The sequence below is a fragment of the Molothrus aeneus genome, chromosome 4, assembly GCF_037042795.1.
Source record: "Molothrus aeneus isolate 106 chromosome 4, BPBGC_Maene_1.0, whole genome shotgun sequence".
NCBI classification, from domain to species: Eukaryota; Metazoa; Chordata; class Aves; order Passeriformes; family Icteridae; genus Molothrus; species Molothrus aeneus.
This window is the reverse complement of record NC_089649.1, coordinates 7,183,590-7,208,726: the sequence shown is the minus strand read 5'-3', so window position 1 is coordinate 7,208,726 and position 25,137 is coordinate 7,183,590. Positions and strand designations below refer to the sequence as shown.

The window sequence follows — 25,137 nt, the reverse complement described above, 5'->3', positions numbered from 1 at the left end:
CTGCTTTTCAAAAAAGATGCTTTTTGTCCCCTGCACCAGTGTATCTCCTAGTTATCTGACAATACAAGTTGAACACTCAACCAAATACTATGCAAATCCCATGAAAATGAGGACTTGAAATTATATCAGTATTTTCCCACGAGAGGAGGAAAGAGTATTCTGCAATTATTTTAGTTTTGGGTTTACTTCCTCATCCTGGCACATTTCATTCCAAGTTATGTACCCTTGAAGAAGCAATCCTGGTTTTAATTCTCCTTGATATTTATCTACATTCCAACTTACTTTATAGGAAGGGCTTGCTGCTGAAAAGGCTAAGCCATTAATTCCCTTCAAATATGCCAACTGATCTAATTACAGTTATTTGGTGGTAAGGACAAGCAGTTGAATCATGGATTCAAAAAAGCCCCCAAACAACAATAAATTTTTATCACTCCATTTTGTATTTGGATAATTTTCTTTTGATCAACACTGCCTTCAATTTCCAGATGCAATTATTATGGACTGCTCTGTTCATTAACTAGCTCTCAATCTGTGCAACTTCACCTTCAGTAATTGGTACTTACACAGTTTTTATATAAGGATAATAAGCAAACAATACTTTAGTGCAACACAAACAGTGATTAGAAAAAATACTGCAGCACATGACACTAATTGGTATTTTCAAGCCATTTAAAAAATTACTTGGCTCCAAGCCAGAGGGACCAAGCCAATTTCTGTCCCCATTGTTCTTCACTGAGCATCCAGAGCCACAGATTGCTGACCTGACCACATCCCTGCTGAATTACTCCAATATGGAAGGCAACAGTCACATCTCAAAAACCATCAGGCTGCTACTTGCAATACAAATCTACAGTCTGGAAAAGCAGAGAACCAGCACTGGTAATAAATTCCTCACATAAAAATACAGGGCAGATTGAAAGGCTGGGTCTATGAAATGCTGTAAAAGCTAATACAGGTTTCCTGGTTCAGCACTGTATGCTCCTCCACAAAAAAAAAAAAAAGTTCTGATAGAATAATGACAGCTGTCAGAAGACTGATTCTTTCCCCAAGCATTTTCTTACTACCCAATACTAATATATTTTGGCTGGAACAAGTATCAGGGCGTTTCTTGTTAGCCTTCAGGGAATTTGGCATTTTCCATTTTCTCACTGCCTCAAGGGCATGTCATGTGGACCGGCACCCTTCTTTTATTGCATGTATATACCTGAATATATGTACACACACAGAGGGACATGAAAGGAGGCAGATGTGCACACAGACACTTTTTACTTAGTTACCACTTTTTATTCTTTGCTCATGATGTTTCCATCAATTGATGAATCTTACTGAACTAAAAATTAGCCTTTTAGGTTAACTCAAAAAAAAGTTCAAGTCAAACAAAGTGACTACAGAAAGTAACCCAGCCAAGGTCATACCATAGAGACACACAGAGGCCGATGTCCAGAATACCAAACAATCCTGCTTCCCAATATAAGTCCTGCTTATGATAGACCTAGAATAATTTTCAGAGCCTGTGTTATCATTTCCAAGTCCAGTTCTGCTTCCTGCTGCTGCTTGCAGTGCTAGAGGTGAAATGAGGGTGTCTGTGAAATTAATGAGCTGATCCTGACTGAGCGCTACATCAAGCAAAGTTTGAGGATCTTATTTAAAGCGGCTTTTAAGGTTCCACTTACCTGAAACCTTCTGTATGACCTCATTTACTTCTTTCATGAACACTTTCTGCACAAATACTAAATGGTTTAAAAGGTCAGTCGTGAGATTATGTTCAAAGGAGCCAACCTGTAGCATTAGAACATTTGAGAACAAATATTAGTTTTAAAAAGAGTGGATTTTTAGGGGTTTTTTTTAGCTGCCAACATCAGAATTCTGAATTACAAACATGCCAGGCTATTTTTCTGACTAAAAAAAATTAGCTAGTGGGAATGCCCTGCTTTTCCCCAGCAAGTGTTTCTTTTAAGCAGCATCCCTTTTTTCTCTGAAAAAATTAACTACAGAAATTGGCACACAAGTAGAACTTATGAATAGAACATTCTGTGTCAAGCAGAACATTTTATATCATTAAGGTTCTATGTCATGTCATTATCCCACTTATGGAGCTGTCTAATAACAAAAAAAAAATCAGCTATAAAACAACAAAAAAAATCTTCTAGTTTTTCACTATTTGGTTCAACCTGTACACCTGAGGGTTCTGGAGGAGCCAGATCGTTTAAAAAACGTGAAGATGCACAGAGAGAACCGTAACAGAAGGGAAATAAGTTATCAAAGATGCCTTCAAGCCCTACCTCAGCCACACAGCGCAGGTAGTTGCCCTGCAGGTAGTAGCCCTGCTTGGCAGGGAGCTCATCGATGCTCCAGATCTGGTCAGAGTAAGTGTCATGCTCTTCCATGACATATTTCCCTGACATGGTGACAGGAGGCAGGTTGAGACTGGCCGAAGGAGGAATGGTTGACATGTCAGTGGCAGAAACTTTTGAAGTGAAGCGCAGTCTGTGGTTTGGAAGCTCAAAATTAAATCTGGTTTGGGCGCCTGTAAAATGAAGGAGGGGGAAAGAAAAGGTATGAACTGGCAAAAGAATCTCTTATTTATCCTGAAATTTAAGAACAGCTTTGGACCAATAGAAAAAAATTTAAACTGTTAAAATGTTACTGGAGTTCACACAGCCAAAGAACTATAAGTACCTATCCACATGATTCTGGGTTGTCTTCATTTTTAAAGAAAACAAAGATTCCACAGTAATAAGACTAAGGGGGAAGTCATACAAACCACCTTGTGAATACTGAAGCCTTACAAGACTATTCTAAACTAGCATTACAAATGAAAATTTAAGTAATCAAGGATCATAACCTGATTTTGGCAGTTAAAGGGAAGCTTCCTGGGAGGACACTATAGATGAATGTGTAGATGTTCTCATGTGCTCTTGCATTCTGCCTCTGGGAACTGTGTAACAACCACAGTCAAAATTCTCTATGTGGGCCCACCTGGCTGAAGCCCATGTTAAAAAAAAAAGCTGATGACAACAGATTCAAAGCTCTAGCTAGAACTCAAACACCACGTGCTCGTGGATGCTTATAGGAAGGCCAAACTGTCACCTGTCATTCCATGACTCCTCATTCTTCCCATCTTGTATTCCGCCTTGAGGGAGGGCAGGAGCGCTGCTCCGATAGCAATCCCATCTATCATGGCACTGAACTTCAGCACTATGGGCTTCTTCTCCAAGCCTTCTGGCAGCTGTGGGAACTCATTTGTTTCAACTGGCGTTTGATTGATGCTCGTTGGAGTCTTCTCAGAGGGCAGAGGAGTAGCCACATCCTCTTTGGCTGGCTGGGGCCTGTGGACCCAGACAAAAAGCAGGAAAGCCTTGCTGTTAGCCTGCCCGGGCACCTGAGGTGACAAAGCCTGGCAAGGGGAGGGGTGTGGGAGCACTCACGCGGTGGAGGGCTGGCGGATGAGGTCGGAGATCTGCTTGGAGAGCTGGTGGGAGCTGCGCACCATCATGCTGTGCAGCGTGGCCGGGTGCTGCGGGATGTTGATGCTGATGGCGCCCACCTTCACCACGGCCGCGTTGTTGGTTTTCAGCCCCCTCTGGGCGCTGTACAGGGCCTGGGACTTGGCAATGCTGCACTTCACCACAGTTCTGGCAGCAGAAGGGAACAGCAGTCATTTGCACGCCCTTCCAGTTGTGGGTTAAAGCGAGCTTTTCAGTATTTGTGCAAAATTCAGCTAACACTTTTTGTCAACTACACCCACATCCCTTTTTCTTTCCCTTGACACACAGATGCACCACATGCCACAAACAACTACACTGCACTTAAGAGAACTACATGTCACGCATGCCAAAAAATATCTATTCAAAACTCCTATCCCTGCTTAAACTAAGGTCATTTCAGTGCATTCACACCAGGCTGCACATAGACAAACAAATTTGCACACACAGAAATAAAAAAAAAAAAGAGCCTTCCATTTCAACTCCTGTTCAGGAATAATCTTGAATAATCCTTTTAGTAAAAACTCAGATTTGAGTTTTGCATCCAAATAGGTCATTGGAGGAAATACTTAACAGTAAATACACAGCATGTGATTCATAAATTTGTGCATTATATTGATGTTTAATTCAAATATATTATTCCAAAAAACGTTATCTAAACTTGATTTTAATATTGAGGAGGATATAGTTCACAATGGTTACCCAAGATAAAAAGATAACTGCACTAAGCTGACAGTTTTTGATGTCATAACAGAATTTTGGCAGAGTAGAATTCACTAAACTCCTATTAAAAATATATTGGGGTAACACATGAATGTTTCTATGGTCAATTCCTGGAGGGTTACCCAATGGAAGTATATTATGCAGCCAACACAGAAGTACAGCCTCAAAGGGAAAGACATATAGTTGTCAAGATGCAATACATCAGCTAAAATGGCTGAAAAATAGACTATAAAATTGAATAAAATAAACTACAGACTATGTAAAATAGACAATATAAAATACATAAAAATATTCAATGCAAGTTTCTCAAATACTCCATCTCCAGGGGTATAGCTAAAACACTTTTTGTATGATATTTAAATTGTTTAAAGACAGTTTGGTCTCCTGGTGGAAGATTCATTACTCTATGAACTCCACTCTCTAAGTAATGTTTCTTCTTATTCTTATGCTAAAATATCAGCAAGCCCAAAGCAACCCAGATGTGGAAATACAAACCAAAACAAAAAAACACATCACCCTTCTGCTTATAATCAAGAAATACACAGCACTGTAAGGCAACCACTGGCCTATCAACAGCAAATTAATTGCCTCAAGTTTAAGGAACACTCAGATTTTCACAGCTATGCAAGAAATGCAAGAGAGCCTAAAGCAGTTCAGAATTAATATTTTCGAGCAGACTGTCAAGTAAAAACGATTTCAAAATATGTGATGAAGGAAGAAACAATTCACAACAATTTTCAGAAAAACATTATACAAATAAACATTACTTAAGAAAAAGCCAGAATTGCTTTAATCCACCACTTTAGAAGAAAAACATTATTTTTCTTGATATTTGCTCGTTTCCCTCTCTTCCTGCTACCATTCTGACTCAACTGTTGTGAAGCCAATCAAGAACACACTTCCATCTCCATCTATAAACACAAAACACTACTGCATTCAAACCATTTTAAACATTTCCTTAATTAAAAATATATTACACCAGTATGGCTGTCGCAGGAGAAAAAAACCTCAGCAAAATTAACTGTGCTTTTTCTCCATACTTCATGCAACAAATTACTTTCATTGCTGCTTGCCTACAAAAAACCTACTTCCATGACAAGAATGTGGAACAACTCTCTGGCTATCCATTTATTATTGAAGATCTGCAGTTTGCTTACCTACAGTGACATGCCTGTAACACACCTGGTTCTATCTCATTAAAATCATTAATCATTATTTAACTTGTATACCAGTAATGCTTCCAGAAAGAATTCTATATTCTCATATCAATACTATAAATGATCACTCTCCAGACAGATTAGAGACAAAAAGCTTTTGTCCCACTGCAGAACTGACTACAAGGCCAGTACTCAACAGATTATTGCAATGTTGTAACAAGAATGTGGGGGGAGAAAAAGTCAGCAGGAGGCCCCTAACACACAGGAACTACTGCACTGAGTCAGCTGTGCCTAAGGGAAGGGATCCTTCCCCTAATTCCAGCCATAAGGAATTTACTTCTAAGAGGCTGTATCATGTTCATGACTCATCACCAGACCTATCCAACATGGATTTATCCAATCCTTTTCATCATTTATACCTTTGTTGACCACATCATATAGCAGCCAGTTCAACAACTCAGTGATGCACTGGTTTAAGGTTGCTACCAGACAAAAATGAACACAAATCCCAGTATTTTCCCTACATCACTTGTAGTTTTCAGTCCATCACCTCTCCTTCCAGAGCTATAAGGACATCTTAAAGTTAACCCTGCATTACCACAACACTGCATAAACAGACACAGATCTTCATCATGCCTGGGAGTTAAACCAGCACACAGGGAAATGAAGACAAAAAGGAACAGCCCTGTTCATGATGACACCACAACTATCACTCCAAGCACAGCAGTTCCAAAGCAAATCTCACCTCTGTGTTCCCTAACATTTATCAACACTACTTCAGCTCATTTAAATAAGTACAGGAGCAGATCTAAAGAACTTAAGGGCCACTAAAACCATTCCAACATTACAGTAGTGAGTGCAGTGCAATAGCAGTCCATCAAACTGTATTGCTAACATTGACAAGGACTTGTTTTAGGCAGATTTTTGGCAGGCTTCATTAAAAAAGCTTATCTAGGTAATACTAAATGATGAACCAAGATGTATTCAAGCATCATCTGCCTCCACAATCACAGAGAGTAGGAAAGCAGCCATTATCTACACAACACAGAGTTAATTGCAAGACTATTAAACATAATAATATGACATACAGAAACTCTTGTTTGGCTGTGCTTGTAGGAGATGTAGGAAAATCCTCCAGTCTACAGATGAAGATTGAAGAGAAAGCAAGAAAAACAAAAAGCAAATAAAGAATAAACAGTCATGCAAAAGTAGTCAGTTAATTATTTGTAACCCACAATATGACACTTATTTTCAAAATTACCAAGGTGAAGGTTTTGATTTTGCTCATGTTTGTTCTTTCATCTCGTTGTTTTTAAGATTTATTGTTATTTCCCCCCTTTCCTTTTGTACCCTCCCAATACGTTCATGACTATCAGATTGGAACTTTTATTTAGCCCTCTGAAACAAACTTCCTGGAAGCAATTTAGCTGAGGAAATTATAAAACTCTGAGTTTTAATTTCTATGTAGCATCCTGCAAACTACCCAGGAATTAAAAGGAGAGAGAAACTCAAGTGACATTGTTTAGCCCCTTTCTCCAAGAGTTCTAAGACCAGTACACATACTGAGGGTTACCCAGCTAACACCCAGATTGTGTGAGGGTGATCTGTGCTACAAAGAATTGTGCTTCAGCTCATTCTGCAACTCAAACAGAAAGAGATGCAGCTGGGAACAAATTAAAATAATGCATGGCCTTTCTGAGTCTGTAAACCTGGCAGAAATAAAAAAGCCAGAACAATGTGGATGCTGAGCAAGTGATTCATGATGTTCATGCACAGGAAGTGGTTCGCCTCCCCTCCCCTGCCACGTTGTGTCAATTATACAAAGGCTGGAGAAGGGATATTAGAACAATTAAACTAACATGAGAGAACAAAGAATGATGCAACATGAGAGTTGAAAAATATGTCTATTCAAGATACACTATAGCTCTTAAACAGGAATAATTACCATCAGAAGATTAACTACTCCCTACAAATCTCATATGGTTTCAACCTACAAGTTTCAAAAAGCAATTAGAAGCACAAGAGAAATAATACAACTCATAACACCTCTATGAATTTAAACCATTTTAAAATCTAGACTTTGTACTTACTGGATATTTGGGGTAATTCCCTCCAGCAGGACGATATTGACACCTCCTATGTGAGCAGTGGCACATGTCTCAGTCATCTTTTGGTGTAGCACATCTTCAGGGAAAAAAATGTATTTAACAGCATTTCAGTCAGCACAATACTTCAGGTGTTCTTACTGCTTTTAAAAATACTGCAGCAGGAAAATAACTGAAAAATTACAGCTTTAGCAGTCACAGTAAATGATGTGAAATATAAAATGTGACAAGAGGAAAGCTTTTGAAAATGAGTGACTGTCTTCTAATATAATTTCCTCCATGGCACTTTCTGAACAGCTTGCAGCATCCTTTTATAATCCTTCAGCAGCCTAATAATAATGTTTTAAAAGCACTTGTTGAATATTTTTATATTACACACACACTGCACACGCATGTGTAAAGCTGCCAGGGCATTATTTAGAGAACGCTTTTAGCAGATCCCACCTTTCATTTTCTCTTTCAGGGTGAAGCTGCCGTGGATCCTCTTCAGCTCAGATTCCATGGTGAGGCCGCCAATGTCGGCCTCCAGGTGGGTTCTGTTCACCATCCCTATCCCGAAGACGATGAGGGTGACGTGCTGCGGCTCCGAGGTCACCAGGCTGCGCTTGCGCCCGTTGTCCTGCTCGTTCTCAAACACCACCCTGCAGGCCGGCTCCGTGGGGCTGCGCACACCTGCACAGACACCAGCAGCTCCTTAAGGCTCCCTTTGCAATAGATCCTTGGCATATCCCACTCATATTTATATTTCAAACTGAGCATCACAGATCTTTCATGTCAAGAAAACTCTTCAGGAAAATTATCTGTGCCTCGGTCACTCCACCCCAATATCACTGCAACTGAACCGAACCCAAGACACCATGGAGACAATAATGAGCAATGGGGTTTCATTACTATTCACAGATATGCTCTTAGGAACCTTATATAAGTATTTGTAATGATCTGGTTTTATTGTTATACCAGAAAAATGCCCTGACAGTTTCCAATTTGCCTGTTTATTTTTGATCATTGAACAGGCAAAGATTCTTCTAATTCATCTTTTTGGATGAACAAGTTTTCCTTTTCAACATTCAGGAGGCTAAAAACAATGTAAGAAAGCTTACATTTGGTGCAGATGTTGTAATTCTGGATGTGATATTCCGTGTGTGAAACACTGGTATCTGTTTAATATGAGTTCCCATCTGACACTCTCAGAAGTTTTTTGTTCTTTAGTTAAAAGAAGTCCAAGGAAAATATGGCAATAGAGCAACTATGCCATTCCCTGCATATTCACAGCAACCTGAGTTCAGCAACAAAGAGAATGATGCTAAGTCACCTCTCAGACTTACTCTGCTGTGTTGAAATAGATTGGAAATAGTAATAATCACATCAGATTTCAAAGTTTTAGGTGAAAATAAGGCCCAAACACTTGTAATCTTTGTGGGACTTGACCAAAATCACTATTTCACCTTTCCTTCTCCCAGAGCAAGGTTCACAGATGTTTTTTTTACTGTCAGTCCTTCTCAAGGCAGAAATGAACTCCCTCAGGATGGCTTATGTACATGCTTGCATATTTTCACAGAATGGTAATACACAGCATTTCCATACCCCCTTGAACACAAAACAGCACTTCAGGAGGAACAACCTCAATCCGCACTATGCAATTAGTGAGAAAAATTAAGCTTTCCTTTTGTACATCATCTTGGTGAACTAATCAAAAGCTCACCTCTGTCCTCACCACTTGCCCCTCTAATCCAAGTTAGATGGGGTGGCCGACTGACAAAAAAACTTCTCATGAGCAAGGTGAGGTGAAAGCACCATTTAAGCAAAAACACACACACTCGGTTATTTGGGTTCATGAACCACTTTACCTGTTGGCCCAAAGGTTTCAGAAGACTTTTCTAAGATGCCAGTGGGATCAGAAATGAGTGAATAGAAGTTCAGCAGCTTATACATATTTTGCCAGCACTCCGCGGAGGGCTCGCTCTGCTCCGACACAGTAATGGAGTCGGAGTCATCCATGTGGATGGTCACGTGGTCAACCACATCTTTGGAGCCTTTCCTGGACACTTTGGACGTCCTTCGCTCCGACCTCCCCAGGGAATTCTTGTTGCGAGCCTCCTTCTTGTTGTTGTCGTTGTTCGTCCTCTTGTTCTTGGTGTTGTTGACCCGGGTGCCCCCGTTGAGGCTGCCCCGGGAGCTGCGGCTGAAATCCGAGGAGCGGAAGTCGCGGTGCTTGCGGGTTTTGAAGGTGGGCGTCGGGGAGGCCGAGCCAGCCGTGTACCTGCTGAGCTTGATGTCCGTCTGCGTGGCCTTGATGTCGTCGATCATGGTGCTGAACTGGTGGATGAGCCGCACCAGGGCCATGTCCACGTGCTGGCTGATGGACTGGCAGGAGATGGTGAAGTTGCAGTGGAAGGTGTTGTAGTAGCGCTTGTTCAAGTCGTGGAAGGAAAGGGCGTTGGTGGAGTTCTGAGGGGTGCACATGGATTTCTCCATCACCACGGCGCTAATGCTGAAAGTCTCCAACATCAAAGCTGGCTTGAATTCCAGAGGAGGGAGATTGACAGCTCCTTGCCTAAGGAAAGGAAAGGGACAAGTTACTACTGTGCTGCTTTTTATGAGAGTGAGAGTCAAATATGCTTTTTACACAGCTTACATCTAATTTACTGAACCCAGCCTTTTATTTCGCTTAGGATATCACCTTTTTACCACAGTTCTAAATACGATAAAATGAACTTTTACAGTTTCATACTGTGTGCTACTAACATAGAAATCATCTAGTTCTATGAAACCTAGTTTGGCATGCAGTCATTCCATTACATCCTAGAGCTTTGACCAAAATTGGTCTGGGGGAAGATTGAGCATTTTCACAAGAATTCGCATCATTATTATTTACAGGATTAATTATCAAACACCATTTCAGAGCCACTCAAACTCCCCCCCACTATTATTTCCACCACCTCTCCCCCTTCCCCAATCTCCAATTTTGAAAAGCAGCTAAGATTCAAATAGTTACAATTTCCTAATCATTCTGTAGGAGGATTTCAAAAAAATATTTTAACATGAAGACAGAATGAAAGAAGAATAAAGGGCTGCTCCTTATCCTATGAAAGTGCTTTGGAAATCTGTCACCACATGAAAAGCCTTATTTCTCTTCTTTAGCCAATACACGTGTTTTTAAATCTCTCATCATACCTTCGGGCTCGCTTGCTTTTCCTCTCCTTTGCTGTGTCTGAATCAACAATATCTGCTCTGAGGCAGTCCAGAGTTCCTGAGAAAGAGAGATACTCTCCAAAGTACATCCTGTAGCACAGGGGCATCGCATCCTGCGACTGAATCCCCGTGTAACTCAGCAGAGGTTTGAAAACGACCTACAAAACAAAACCCACCCAATTAGTTATGAAAGCCTTGATCATTTCCACACTCCCGCTCACCGTCTGGTCACGTGCAACCCCAGTTACCTGGGCATCTGCCAGCTGGACAGCAGGAAAGCCCTGGTTGCCCTCTTCTACTCCTGCAATGTCATCCTGGCTGGTGCTGTGCTGTGAGTGGGTGCCATCCAGGGTGTTCTGGTCGCTGGACAGGACTGTGTTGAAGTCTGAAGCAGAGGGGATGGTAGGAAGATTGGGTGCCACACCTGGAAAATAAATACCCATGGAACACTAACACCACAGCAAATCTTACACCACTGACTTGATAAATTCAGCAAGATTATTTACACAGATAAACAAGCCACAGCGAGGTCTGTAACCTCACAAAGGTAGCATCCAGGATAAAGAAACAGCCTGATATTGCTGGAACAGGTAGAGATTGTCCAACTCAAATTTGGAAAGTCTTTCTGCAGAGAAACACATTGCAGTTTACAAAGGAACCACAAGAGTTCAATATGTACAGCAATATGTACAGCACGAGGATTTTTGTAGGATCAGACTGTTGGTTCAATATTAAAAACAAACTGAAACAACTTGTTATTGCCTAAGATTAATATAGCACAGTTGAAGGAGTAGTAACAGAAAAAAGATTCCAGTGTAGTGTTAGCGAAAACAAAAATTAAGACACACATTGAAAAATCTGAATGATGACAGGCCAAGGAGAAAAAGAAATGAGCTGCAATAAATTGTTACACCTGCTTCTTTAATACACCTATGACTTTGAGAAACATATTTTTTCTTTACTCCCTTACACAAGTTAACCCATCCCTAAGTTACTTCCAAAACATGTTTAGTCTCAAAACTGAACTGAGAAAGAGCAAGGATTCCAATGCACAAATCACAAAATAAGCATATGCAAATTAGATCAAAAATAGCCAACAAAATGAAGGAACTTGGCAACACAAGATGATTTTATGGTTTAAGTTTTGGCAGCTACACATTGCTTTGGCAGCTACACTGACAGTGCCAAATGCAAGAAAAAGCTAAATTTTTGGAGGCAGGGTGAGGCAATAGAAAACATCAGTTTTGCTTAAATCCCATCTTTTCATTTTCCAGGTTGCTGCGAAGTCCCACAAGTAATACTTGGAACCAATTAAGCCCTGTTGATCATAAATCACTCCCTCAAATTCCTTTCAGTCAGAAAGTGGCAAACACAGGCACAGCCAGCCCAGAACCACGTGGAACTCAGCTGCAAATTAGCAATACCTGTTGGAAGGCTGTTGTGCCCAGACTTGGTGGCTGGGCTTTCCTGCACGACGCTTCCCCTGTTGCCCACGGCGTTGGACATCCAGTTATAGAAACTCACAGAGGAGGGCTCAGACAGCAAAGGGTGCTCAGACAACATGTCTGTGGCCACAGTGTTTCCTGTGAAGGTAAAGCAGAAACTTCAGCATTTCTTGCTTCCAAGTCAGCAAAAACAAGGAACACTGCATGATTTCACTGCCAACATCTATAGACTATAAAAATAAACCTAATTCTCCAGGTTTATTCCACTAAATTATGTGTCAAACAGCACTACCACAGAAGTTAAAAGTGGCACTAATGGATGTTGCACTACACATGGCTTTGCACTTGCTCATTTCTACCATTAATTAGAGGAAAGGAGTCATGAAGAAACCAAAATACCTTTTTTTCTGAACAATATTTCAGTCCCTGACAGCAAAGGAGAGAGGTTTAGAGAAAATACAGTATCAAATACAGTATGCCATTTACATATAAAGAAAAACTGATAACAATACACTCTGAAAAATAACACAGAGCATAAACACATCAATGCTTCAAGCTTCAAAAATATTCATGGAAAATGAACATTTTCATAAACCATGACTAAGTCTTGAATTTATCATATGCAAACTACAGTACTGAAATATTAGTTTCAGCTCTTTTTGAGCTACTCAAAAGGTTAAGAAAAAACAAATGCAAAATGGTTGTTTCCTTACTCATTTAAAATGACTAAGAAATTATGCTACATCATACCTGTTTATGCTACATCATACTTTTTTATGCTACATCCTACCTGTTCTTGTTAAAGAACTACTTTTAACAGCAGTTGAACTTCTTTGAGGAGTCCCTTCCAACAGATTGTGCAGGCTAGGAAAGCTCCCAGTGAGATAGCTGAGCAGACTTTCCTTCCTTGGGCTTTCCCTGACTCCCATTCCGGAGCGGCCAACGTGCACTGGTGAATCTGTAGCTGTATCTCCACTGGTGTAACTCAGGGAATGATATGGATGGATGCCCTGTGAGCAGAAAACAAAGAAATGAATGAAGTACTGTGGAAACAGCAAAAACAAAGTAATATTTGGTCTGAATATAAGGTTGGAGCACAATTTCAGTACAAGTTACTGGAGAGCTTTGCCAGTCTTTGATTTTGTACCATGACAGTTAAATCCTTGTTTGTGCTGCCATAAATAAAAGATCAAAAGCTGCAAAGGTTAGGGCACATCCTTAAATGATGCACAGGAAGTTAGTTGGCAAGAAAACAAAGAACAGATGAAGAATACAGACCAACTGCTGGAGCATCCCTTCTGTAAGGTCAGGAGCACCCCTTCCACGTGCTATAGTAACTTCTTGCATGCATTTACCCATCTGCAGCTACAGAACTGCTCCTGAACAGGCCAGCTACACCCCCCCTTTGCCCTGGTGAGCAGCCCTGTGCACTCACCTTGATTTTCAGCACAGAATCACTGTGGGTGTGAGTCTTGGACAGCTTCCTCATGATCTCAGCACCGGTGACAGGCCCGGAGGAGGCGCTGGCAGGGGGAGGGCGGTTGGCTGTTCCTTCCAGCAGCATCGTGTGCTCGCTCACAGTAGCTGCACCAAGCAAACACTTGTCCTCATTTAGATCATCTTGGTTCTCCAAATCTATCTAGCATCAGGCACATTTATCTACAAGCAGTCATGAACTCCCAAGTGCTGGCACACACCTACACAGTGCTGTCTGATTCACAGACAAATAAGAACACCTCAGACAGGGGTGTGCTGGGTTTTGTTCAATAATCCAAGTGTTTCTGCCTAATCAAAGCAAGTACTTGACAGAAGGGGGCAAAAATTTCCTTTATACTGTATGATTACACACAAGTTTCTCACACAAATATCTTTGCTCTCTTAAAGCTGCTAACTGCTGCCTGGCTTTTGAGTGAAAGGTAGTAAATAATTAAGTTGATTTATTTTGTGCGGGGAAAAAAGACAAAAGACGTGAAGAAAGAGAAGTCTCCTGTTTTGTTTTTCCCTGAACAATCACTAATTATTGTAATACTATAATTATCATTGTTAGCAGCAGCTTCAGAATGAAGGTGATATAAAAAGAGAAGCTTGATAATTGTAAGGAGGCTATAATGTACCAAGCATTAAAAGTAAAGATGATAGAAATGTCTGAGAGGAGCTGCTTGTCCTTGTGAATCCTTATGGGGACAATAACACAAAAATACCTGCATCAAATTCAAACTCTGCTCCATCAGCACTTGTGTCACTCTGCAGGCCCCCTCCATTGTCCAATCCAAGGCCATCCTCATGCTCATGGCTGGCATTTGGCTGCAGCTTCATTGGCTGGGTTGGTCTGTGCAAGCTGACTCCTTTAAAGGCTGGGGTGACCACAATGAACTTCATCCACTGCCTTGCTAAGGCAACCAGACCTTTCTTTAAGGTCACTAAGGCAGGAAGACCATCACTCTTTAAATAAAAAAAAAAATTATATATTAAAAATTCATATCACAGCATTTTGAAGTAAACTGGAGGGGAGAAAAAGTCAAAGCTCTCTTAAATCTCTATACTTAAGAGGCTTATGACAAACATGCTGGCACCATAACACATCAAGCAAGAAGCCAAGGAGCTGAGAGATAAAAAATTACAGCTTCATTGAACACAGTAAATACATTTATCTACATGACCTGAGGATCTAGCCCAAGGGGCCAAAAATAAACAACAGGAAGCAGGTTTGTTAAATATGAAGCTAAAAGCACTTGAGTAATTATCAGGCTCTGAACTATGGGCTAAGATTCATAGCAACTCTGTACAAACAGAACTGAAATTAAAAAGATTCTTTTTTCAATTGTTCATAAGCAGTGAATTAGGAACATCAATTTGAGGCCAAATAAAGGGATTGTTTTGATTACATCACTGAATTGTCCTAAAGAAAACAGAAGCTTGGCATTTTGACCACAAGTCAAACTGTGCTATTTGTGCCACAAACTGCGCTACTCCTGATCACTGGCTCTCAGCTGAATATGCTGAAAACCAAAGTGTTTAAATCTGACAGCTGTGGAATTGGATTATGAAAATGACACAAAATCAGGAATAAATACTCCTCCCTTCTGCCTGATGTTTGTTCAAATAACTATTTCCCACTACGATCTAGATATTAACACTCTAAAGCCATCAAGAAAAATATTAGGTTCTTGAACCCTCAAGTTTGTACAATTCTAGTTCCTTTCTTAAACTGTCTGTATCACCCCAGTGTTTCTAGAAAACATGAGAACTAGTTCCAAGGAGAGAATTTGGAATAAACTAACCAGTTCATGCACTTGCCTCAATAATTGAGACTCATTCAATTTTAGAACCATGAAAAATGAAATCTTATCAAAAGGCCATTGAAATATGATAGAGAGGGAATAAAATCTGATACAAAAGGCCTATACAGTTTTAAAGGCATGCCTTTTTGGTTTATCATCTCACATACTTAGCAATAAAATAAATTGATAAACATTATGCATATATACAGGTCATAAGAAAAATAGCAGATATCAAAGAAAATAAAATGAAACAATATCTCCTTATCACTTTTCAAGTCTTGCTTACATTTTCTTGTTTGTTAACCTTCCTCAAACTGTTGCCAAATTTAAGATATTAGAATTTGGCATATTTGAAACTAAAGGACTGAGATATTTGCAGTTTTCCTGGGTAACTCACCATAGTGGCATCCTCAATAATGGAGTAATTTGCTTGATGAAGGTAATGGTGCAATATATTACAGAGTAAACAAGAGGGATTTTCTTGCAAGAAACGAGCCACTTTGGTAAGCCTGTTGTACTTGCTTCTCAGAGGGAAGTGCACACTTTTATTCTGGATTAAAATAAAAACATTTTCAGCATATGAACATACTTGCAAACAGAGCATCAATGACAAGATTTCATCTATGAGACAAAGGTCTAACCTCATTTTGAGCTTCTGCAACAAGGATTTGCCTCATGGGTACCCACCTTAATTTAAATACTGCATGTGAAAAATAATTCTGGATGCATATTTATATATATGAAGCAATAAAAGAGAAGCCTGGATTCAAATTGCAGGCCTTATAAATTGCATCTAGACTAAGACATGTATGCAATTTTTGAAGAAACAGTTTATTCCTAGCTAAAGACAAAACAGACACTTGTTAAAATTTGGTTTAATGCTACAAAGAGGGTAGGAAGAAGAAACAGGAAGGGATGTAGGAATAAGAGACTGCTGCAAAGGATAATTTTTGAGTAGAGCAGAAAATCAGCAACACTCTTAGGTCATCCATGTCACTATGCAAGACAGGATCTCAGTGTGGCCATCACGTCCAAATCTTCCCACTAGATGGTGCCAATCCAACCAACAGCAAACAAAAATCCTTCATAAAATATACCAGGCACCACAGCCATACTTCTTACTCTTATTTTACCCAGAGATGCACTCCGGTAAGAAGCATGAGACTTGGCTCTGAAATTCAGACTGGGTACAAAAACCACAGGTTTTGTGAACTCTTGGACCAATTCCAAAGGCTCACAATAGATGCTCTAAGTCTGCCAGTGAAAACATCCAGAATTGCAAAAACTACATTTTACCTATCACACTGTCCTGTTCTGATAGTTCTCATTGACTTTATAAAGCTCATTTACCTCTAGAGCTTCTGTCATAATGCACCCCATAACAGCACAGATTCGCAGGGTTCCTTCAGTTTCCAGCTTATTTAATGACGACTTTACTTGATCAATGGGAACAAGCCAAGCACCAACTGCAGGTGTTGCAGTGCTCAGGAGGTTCAGCTGCCTGTGGAGACAAAAAGAGAAAGGGGTGTTCACAGGCAGCAGCAGCAATGAGCAGCATTTTCTGGCACTCTTATGAATGACAGTCATATAGGTGGGACATTGATGCAAAGTAATAAACACAGACTCACTGCCCAGAAAGCAAGAACTGGCAAAAAGTACCTGAGGCAATTTCTGTTTTACTCACTCACACACTCATGATTCCTCCCACTTTTGCTACTGCTATTCCTTTCCTTTTCCCATTTGTATTCCCTACTGAAATCCTATGGCTTGAAATGTTCATCACTGACTGAATCCCACTGAAGTGTTACATGTCATGAAGGACTTTTGCTAAAGGGCTGAGGCAAGAGTACCAGCAGAGTATTTTCTAACTCATGGCTTTATACTGACAGACTGAAATATTTGGCTTATTCTACATACATGATGTGAAAAACTGTCTTAGAAATACCCATCTTGAACTTTATACTGCAATGGCAGTCAGATCATGCATGATATCCAGTTGAATACCAAAAGCACAAAGAAGAGCTGCTCTCTTCACTGGCATTTCATCTACTCAAAACTAACACCTTCCCCTGCCCTTCTCCCTCATATATTTCCACCTCACCAGAAGCTGCTAGTGAGGGCTTTTTGTTTCATTTGGCTTTTTTACTCCTCATTTTTTGTTCTTTTGATTTTGTTGTAAGAATTTTCTAGCAGCACTTCCACAGAAATTACTACAATAAAAAACTGAAGCAAGTCTTACTGTGATATACACAAAAAAAATTATCATCTCCAAAGCTTCAAATTCCATTCAAAACCTACCAAATACAAATGCAATTTAACAAAGCAGAACTGCCATTTTCCCTCTTTTATATCAGGTAAAATCATACCTTGAATATATATGGGCTGGGGAGCGCACATTGGTGGGAGCTGCAAAACTAAACCAAATTTCTTTGATTGTCAACTTCATGCTGCAGGAGTCAGGGGGAGGAGGCATCAAGGGGATATCTTTTTTCAGATCATCTGATTCAACACCTTCATCCTTCAAAAACAAGGAAATCATGAAGTTAGAAGGGAAATTGACTTCCAAAATTATTACACTGAAAGCCGCTAACATACCATACATGCTCAATTTTTTTTTTTTTCACAGGCATTTAGGCAAAGCAAAATAAATTAATGCTAATCCTCCCAAGGGACTCTGCAGAAAGCTGGAAGTTTAGTGTCTAAGCAAAGAGGATGAGTGACTAATGATTTCTACCCAGCTTGAACATACCTGCTCATCTGAAACGGAATTTCCATTAATATCTGAAGAGGGACTTATTCTGTCACAAGGGAGGTTATCTTCAGACACATCAGTGTTGTAGCCACTGCCAGTGGGGGAGTCTGAAGAGTTGTTTGATGCAAGCAATCCACCTCTCTCTGTGTCTCTTGATTTGCCCATGACTCCAAATGTGTTATACAACACTGCCCCAGACTGTCTTCCCCCTGTAAAAATACCCAGACTGTAAAGGTTGGCAGCACACAAACAGCTCCAAGTTATGGCCCACAGAGAAGATCTGTGCTTAAGGAGAGAAATGCACAGGATTTTAGTTCAACAAGATGCATTACCATTTTATTCAACAACTTAGCACTACAATTTCAAGCTTCTGATCCTTTTGAGCTTCTACCACAAGCAGATGAAGAGTACTCACATAAAGACTTTTAAAATATTATTCTCTGAAAAAAAAGTAACTCCGATGATAGAAAACACACATATACTAGGTGGGTTTTTTTTTTTTACTTTTTGTAACTAGCCTTCCCCTCCCAGAGCAAAACTCTGGCTCTATAATGCACTTCCTGTGGGTAAGGTGAAGATTTGAGTGTTGAGTGAAAGCATCAATTTCAACCCTAAGTTCAGAAACTCATGAAACCAGTCTACATGAAATTATTTCATATACTATTATTAGTGGTACTTACAACTAAAAATGTCTTTATTGTATAACCTAGCAAATTTGTTTACCACAGAGATGTACTATTCAGCATCACCCAGATTTAACAATTTCTAATCAAATAATTGCTAAGCCAGAAGACCTATCTACAGAACTGTCACTAATCTCATAAAAAGAAAAACAACACACAGCCTTGAAAAGCTTTACCTTTTATAGTTAAATTTTCAATTCCACACTCAAACATTATCCAACCCCACTTCTCTTGACTAGGACCAATTCGAGCTACATCAGGAACAGCTTGTTGGTCTGTTTCATCCACAAAAGTGAACTCATCCAACTCTTCCAAAGTAAAAAGAACTTTTGATTTCCCAAAAGGAATGGCTGTTATTGCACAAGTTCCAATATCTGTGAAAATAAATAGATAAATAAATATTTACTATTTTGCTCCACAATGGAACAACTTTACAACTTGCAAAAGCTCTCTGAAGTTTAGAGTGTTTTGTGGGAGTTATCCCTTTAGTATTCCTCAAACAGGAGGGGAGGAAAAAAAAGAATGAAAAAGCTTAAACCTGAAACACAAGCAAGAAAAAGAAGCACAAAAAGAGAGCAAAAAAGCCTTGCTCCTGGTCTGTTAACGTGGGCAGGATAATTTTTAAACTTGAAAAAAAACCAAAACCAAGGACTGAGCAGTATTTTAAATCACTTTATACCTAAGTATCAAATACCTCAGGAAAAGAACTACACTGAGTCACATTATATCCCTTCTAAGCCTTACCCCCCGCCTCCAATTTGCCATTTGTAACTGCACCCACTTTTGAAGTAAACATGAGACGCTAAGATCCTTAGAAAGGCTCTTCTCAAACCTTTTAAACAGAGCATGATGACTTTTCTTGGTTAGAACCCCAAAATTGGCCCTCTTGAATGTCTGTGGCATACCTGACACAGGATACTACTGCTAAGATTCCATCTATAACTAAGAAAAAAGGGAGGTAACCATTGCAGTGTTCTTTGGTTTTGTTTTCCTCTGATTTCATTTGCTCACTCATCTTTGCACAGCAGTGGCATTTTCTGTTGTTTATTTATTTAGTGTGCATTTTTCAATCCTCTTGGCTTTACAGAGTACTTCCTCATGTCTGAAGACTCCTGCTCCTTATGGAACAGAGTCAAAACTGGTGTAGATTCCATCAAAATTGAAGCAGTTCAACAAAACCAGCCTCTACTTTTGGTCATTTTTTCCTGGTTAGTTTTTCCAGGATCAAGAGATATAGCAAAATTTAACTCATGGCTTCCTGAAGGCATTTCCTTAACACAAACTACAAGGAAGTCAATTGGGTAGATCTCATTTTCAGCTTTAGAGTTGTTACAGTTATAAAACTTACAGGTTGTCATGCTGAAATTTCTGGCACAACAGGCAATTATTGAAAGTGTTAGAATACAGTAAGAAAGCAAAAAAGTGTAATTCATTCCCTACAAAAGGTGACAAGAAATGGTAGCTGAAAAGAGATTAGCTGGGAGGAAGGGAGCTCAGGCGTCAAATTCCATCAGTGCAGGTCAACATTTACAGGGCAACACATCAGCCACACAAACTGCTTACAAGTTTGTCTTGACAGCTTTTAGTTTGCCTAAATTTAAATCTAGCACTTAGTGGAATAATAATTCATCCCAAACTTCTTTTTCAAATATGTGCAAAAGCTCTGGGTGCAAGTAGCTTTTCATCCATGTTGATAAAAAACCTACAATCAAACTACAAGATCAACACCACCTGTAACTACTTGCTTCTATGAAAACTGACATTTCCACATTTGAATATTGTTCAATACCTGTTGTATCAAGACCTCTAAGCTGTCCATGAACACGATGGATATTCAATTTAGCAGCAATTTCTTTTCCTTTTTCTGCTCCAGAATTGGATCTCAGTGAGCCAGAAGACTGGGGCTGCATTTTGCTGGTTTGGATATAGCGATCGAATGTGACAGAATTCCTCCCAGCTTCTGCATTGTTCGAAGTCTCCTCAACTATACCCCTTTACAATATCAGGGAGGAAAAAGCAATTAAGCAAACCTCAAGACAAACAAAAACAATGACATAAACATGTCTGAAGTTTCTGACAAATAGTGACATGTACTGCTCTTACCTGTTCATACGAACTTGAGTGGCAATTCTATCAAAACACAAAGCTACCAGGGAAACGTGAGTCACGGTTTTGCTGGAAGAAACTCCTGGGGATTCATCCACAGATGCTTGTAGCAAACACAGGTTCACCTGCACACAGAATTCCATCAAAGAGTAAAGACATTTAGAAAAGCATGTTACATTCATCACTCATTTCTGATAGAACCTTGTCTTATACTTTCAGTAAAAAAAAAAAAACAAAACCCTGACACCCAGAAGATAATTTTAAGACATGGCAGCCAGTTACCCCTATGATGATTGACATTTAACAACTGCATGTCTACCATCATAAAATTAAGCAGTTCCAAAATTCAAAACTTTAGTTCTCTAGCACAAATGGACAGCTTCACTTCAGCTTTTGGGGAACAAACAGGGATCCAAAATGAACAAAACTTTGTGAGGCACTTTTCCACTGATAAGCTTAAAAAAAAGTGATTACCTTTGGAACTGTAACATTGGCCTGAAGACCTTTAATTGTCACATTATCTTGCTTAAGTGAGAGATTGGTCTGTGCTGGTCCCTGGTTTGTTGTTCCTGTTGTGGTGGTGTCTATTTTTGTTCCTCTGATGTCTTGCTTCGAAGACAACTTGAAGAGGGGAGAAAAAATTTATTAGCACAAACTCAAAAAAAAAAAAGCTGCTGAGCAGAGGAGTAACAGGATATTTTATTAGCACTGAAGCAGAAATAGATTCTGACTTGATTTTAGGTAATTTACCATGATTTCCAGAATAAAGGCTGCAGCACTTAGAGGTACAGTAGGTCTAAAACCATAAGGGCAGCAGTGCCATTCTGCAGTAAACTTTAACAACCAGACTTCAGCTGAAGTTGGAATTCTACACACGTAAGCTATATCTGACAACTTACTATGAAACAAGTTATTAGTGTCCACTATACTGTGAAGTCTAAGAAACCATAAAACATAAATATGGTCATTACCATGGACAGAAAGAACACCTAATTCTGTAGAGCTACCACACAATTCTATTTAAGTTAAATTAATTTTTTAAGGTCTCAGATGAACTGCAAAAAAACCCCACAGGCACTTGCAAAGCTCTCCCTAACTACTATAAAATAATAAGTAACATCTCACTGAGATGAATGTAATACTTAAGAATACCAGCTATAGTAATTTCAAAGAACAGAATGTGTGATTTCATCTGATTTAAATTACTCTAGACCATCCAAACCAGAAAAACTTCCATCCTGTAAAAGATTTCTGGACAATGAAAGACAGTATGTAAGAGTTGATTATGAAAATGCATGTAAGTATGCATTCCAAATTCATATAGCTATCATTTTAGCTTTACATCTGAAAACACTAAATTCAGTTAAAATACTTTGTAAGTAAGATACAGAAATGAGCATTCCCTCAGATCTATGTGGATTCCCTTGGTTTTTCCCTCACATTTTCTGAGAAGCTGGTCTTGCTGTTCTGCACAGCATCCCTCAGGACTTTGCAGTGCAGGTCATCCACGATTGCTGCCGGGTGCCGGGAGCTGGCGCAGTGCACCATAGCCTCGATGTACCTGGGAGGGGAACAGAGACACAAGAGACCATTGAAACTCCCAGTTTCACCATCAGCCACGTGCAATTAACACTACAGAGGAAAACCAAGCACTGACAGACACAAAGGGCACTTCCCATTGCTCCAGCCACCTCACAGGAAATGCAGAACTACATCTGACGGGCACCAGGCCCTGCTGTTCCATCAGGCACGCTGTTCAATCCTTTTACCTAAGCCCTTACTGAGCAGAACAGCTGTGATTTTAGACAATTTTTAGTGCCATTAAAATAAAATTACCTATCCAGTGCCTCTGCTACAAGAGGAGTCAGAACTACATCTACAGTTCCTTTTACTTCCACAATGGCCGTTGTGCGTGTCTGGAAGACCGGGTGATCCAAGGTCCATTCCTCTGTTATTGTTTCATCATCTGTGTTCTCTGCAGACTTCTTATCCAAGGGAGTATAAGGTGTGCTAGACAAGTCAAACACACATCAGTGACCAGGCTTTGCAAAAACAAATACAAAAGTGTTCTGGTATCATTTTAACTCTTAATGAAACCCACGTAACAGCAATTCTCTTCTCCTGTATATCTTAGAAAGTACAAAAATACAATCACCCCTAAATTCAAGTTAAGCTTCTGGCAATGAAATGGACACTTGCATTAGCACCTCCAAAATCATCTAAATGAAATCACCATTGATAATCTTGAAAACATACATGTGACATAATTTAATGCTTGCACTGGGTACTTTCTGTTTGACCAAACCCAAATATTTCATAATAGAATGACCTGTTCTGAAATTGATCTGGTACTGAAAACTACTGCTGTACATCAAATTTTGAAAGGGCTAGCAGGAGGCAAAATATTTCACAAGAGTATAATGAAAATCTTACTCTTGAAAGATATGCTAACAACGTAGCATACATGATGTGTTCAACTTACTTAGATGTTGATCCTGTGAGCTGCATGCCTCTGTCCAGTAGAGAATTCGCTGTGAGACCCTGTTTAACAATCTAAGATACAAGTGCAAAGAAGATTATTACATTCCTTCCATATACAATAAAAACCCCAACCAAGGGATCTTGAAAAATTCCCCTTGAAACTGTTTTTGTTAAACGAACACTTAGAAACAGATTCTCCAGTATAGGATACAGGAACTCCTAGGTTTGCTTTTTAAATTCCTTGAAAAATCAGATTACACTGCTTTTACATAAACATTGATTTATTGCTTCTAAAAAACCCCCTTCAAATACTAATCTACATAAGGTTTGCATCAACACAAACCTTTTCTGCAAAATGATAACAAATTCAGTTCCAGAACTCAATCACCTGTTTTCTATCAAGTCATTTCCATTATTTTTCATACATTTCAGTTCATCTCCTTCCTTAAGCATGTATGCTCAGGTCACTTAAAAAAAAATTATTTCCTAAATCTGAGTTGCAATTTAATTTTGAAATAAAGCACTGAGAGCCTGAAGTATACTTTATCAGTATTATATGTACTGCTATCACAGTTCTGTATAATGTATTTTAAACAAAACTCACATAAATGTCCTCCAGCTGCATATCATTCAATAGACAGCATTTTTAAGTGCAACAATGATAATTCAGAACACACATCCACAGAATTCTAACTCCTTTTTTTGCCCACAACCTTCCAGCCACACAGCCCCATGATATGAAGCTAGAAATTCAAGGTATTCTTTAACTAAAAGCAAAGGAATTTCAAGTTTTTTCTATCGTATTCACACAACTGGTACTAAGCCATTTAAAGTTATTTTGAATTCTTATTCCTTTCTCTACTCCTCCATACCTTAAAAGTTGGGACAGAAAGTTGCTCAAAGGATGAGGAACTTTCTTCACTTGTTGGCGTGTCAAGGTCCAAAGGGCGATGCAATGAGGATTTGGAAGTTCTTTTGTTGGTTGGATGCTTTACTGACCAGTTGATCACCTGGAACTGTGTCAGGTAATTTTGGTAACATGCCATTACAGGCTGCTGGGAAGTGATTTGCTCCCGTTCCACCGTCTTCTCAGAGTCCAGGACGTACATGTTGTCAGCGTGCTCATCATCTCCTCCCAGAGCTGAAACAAATGAAGCCTGCGAAGGATGAGTCTTAATTGGCAACGTTTTCATATCTTGACTGATTTCTCTGTGGATTGTGCTTGTTAAGGGTCCTTCCACGCTGTGATAAATAGACCCCCTACTGTATTCAGCTTTCTGAGCTTGCTTTTTTCTCTTCTTCCTCCCTGGATAGGTCCCTGGACCTTCATCACTGCTTATTGGCTCAAACTCTTCAGCAGCTGAAAAATACGCCTCGCTGTCCGCCATGGACATGCTGGAATCCATGGAGCGGTACTGGTGGAAGGAGTTGGAATCGGCTGAGGGCGTGTAGGGGAAGGAGCCAAAGCTCCTCCTCTGCTTTGGGGAGTCCAGGACGTTCTCATCGCTGCGGGACACATCGCTGCTGAACTGCACTCCCACGGGCACGGGCTGCTTGTCCCCGTAGAAGGCGGCCGTCAGGCTCTTGGTGCTGCCCAGCCGCGCCGAGCACACGGACGCCTGGCGCTTCAGGGGGGACCTCATGGGGGACTGGCCCACAGGCCTCTCCTGGGGGCCAGGGGATGCAGGCCGGCCCTCTGCAGCCTCCACCGTGACACTGGGAGCACA

At 39.9% G+C, this 25,137-nt stretch overlaps 1 protein-coding gene across 2 annotated transcripts in view; it reads right to left on the bottom strand.

Annotated features, from left to right (window-relative positions):
• The window catches only part of BLTP1 (bridge-like lipid transfer protein family member 1), an 87,742-nt gene that overhangs the window by 22,406 nt on the left and 40,199 nt on the right, over positions 1 to 25,137 (bottom strand). For both annotated transcript variants that reach the window (XM_066547908.1, XM_066547907.1), the window contains 26 exons: positions 24,283 to 25,126; positions 23,412 to 23,482; positions 22,766 to 22,939; positions 22,370 to 22,490; positions 21,404 to 21,550; positions 20,927 to 21,054; positions 20,613 to 20,815; positions 19,000 to 19,197; positions 18,138 to 18,349; positions 17,755 to 17,906; positions 16,739 to 16,889; positions 15,786 to 15,938; positions 14,309 to 14,549; positions 13,543 to 13,691; positions 12,898 to 13,117; positions 12,087 to 12,245; positions 10,911 to 11,086; positions 10,645 to 10,820; positions 9,318 to 10,024; positions 7,915 to 8,142; positions 7,456 to 7,549; positions 6,454 to 6,504; positions 3,429 to 3,635; positions 3,091 to 3,329; positions 2,283 to 2,527; positions 1,674 to 1,779 (listed from right to left, as the gene is read on the bottom strand). In XM_066547908.1, the coding sequence (XP_066404005.1) occupies positions 1,674 to 1,779; positions 2,283 to 2,527; positions 3,091 to 3,329; positions 3,429 to 3,635; positions 6,454 to 6,504; positions 7,456 to 7,549; positions 7,915 to 8,142; positions 9,318 to 10,024; positions 10,645 to 10,820; positions 10,911 to 11,086; positions 12,087 to 12,245; positions 12,898 to 13,117; positions 13,543 to 13,691; positions 14,309 to 14,549; positions 15,786 to 15,938; positions 16,739 to 16,889; positions 17,755 to 17,906; positions 18,138 to 18,349; positions 19,000 to 19,197; positions 20,613 to 20,815; positions 20,927 to 21,054; positions 21,404 to 21,550; positions 22,370 to 22,490; positions 22,766 to 22,939; positions 23,412 to 23,482; positions 24,283 to 25,126 (5,552 nt within the window). The remainder of the gene's footprint in view (positions 1 to 1,673; positions 1,780 to 2,282; positions 2,528 to 3,090; positions 3,330 to 3,428; positions 3,636 to 6,453; positions 6,505 to 7,455; positions 7,550 to 7,914; positions 8,143 to 9,317; positions 10,025 to 10,644; positions 10,821 to 10,910; positions 11,087 to 12,086; positions 12,246 to 12,897; positions 13,118 to 13,542; positions 13,692 to 14,308; positions 14,550 to 15,785; positions 15,939 to 16,738; positions 16,890 to 17,754; positions 17,907 to 18,137; positions 18,350 to 18,999; positions 19,198 to 20,612; positions 20,816 to 20,926; positions 21,055 to 21,403; positions 21,551 to 22,369; positions 22,491 to 22,765; positions 22,940 to 23,411; positions 23,483 to 24,282; positions 25,127 to 25,137) is intronic.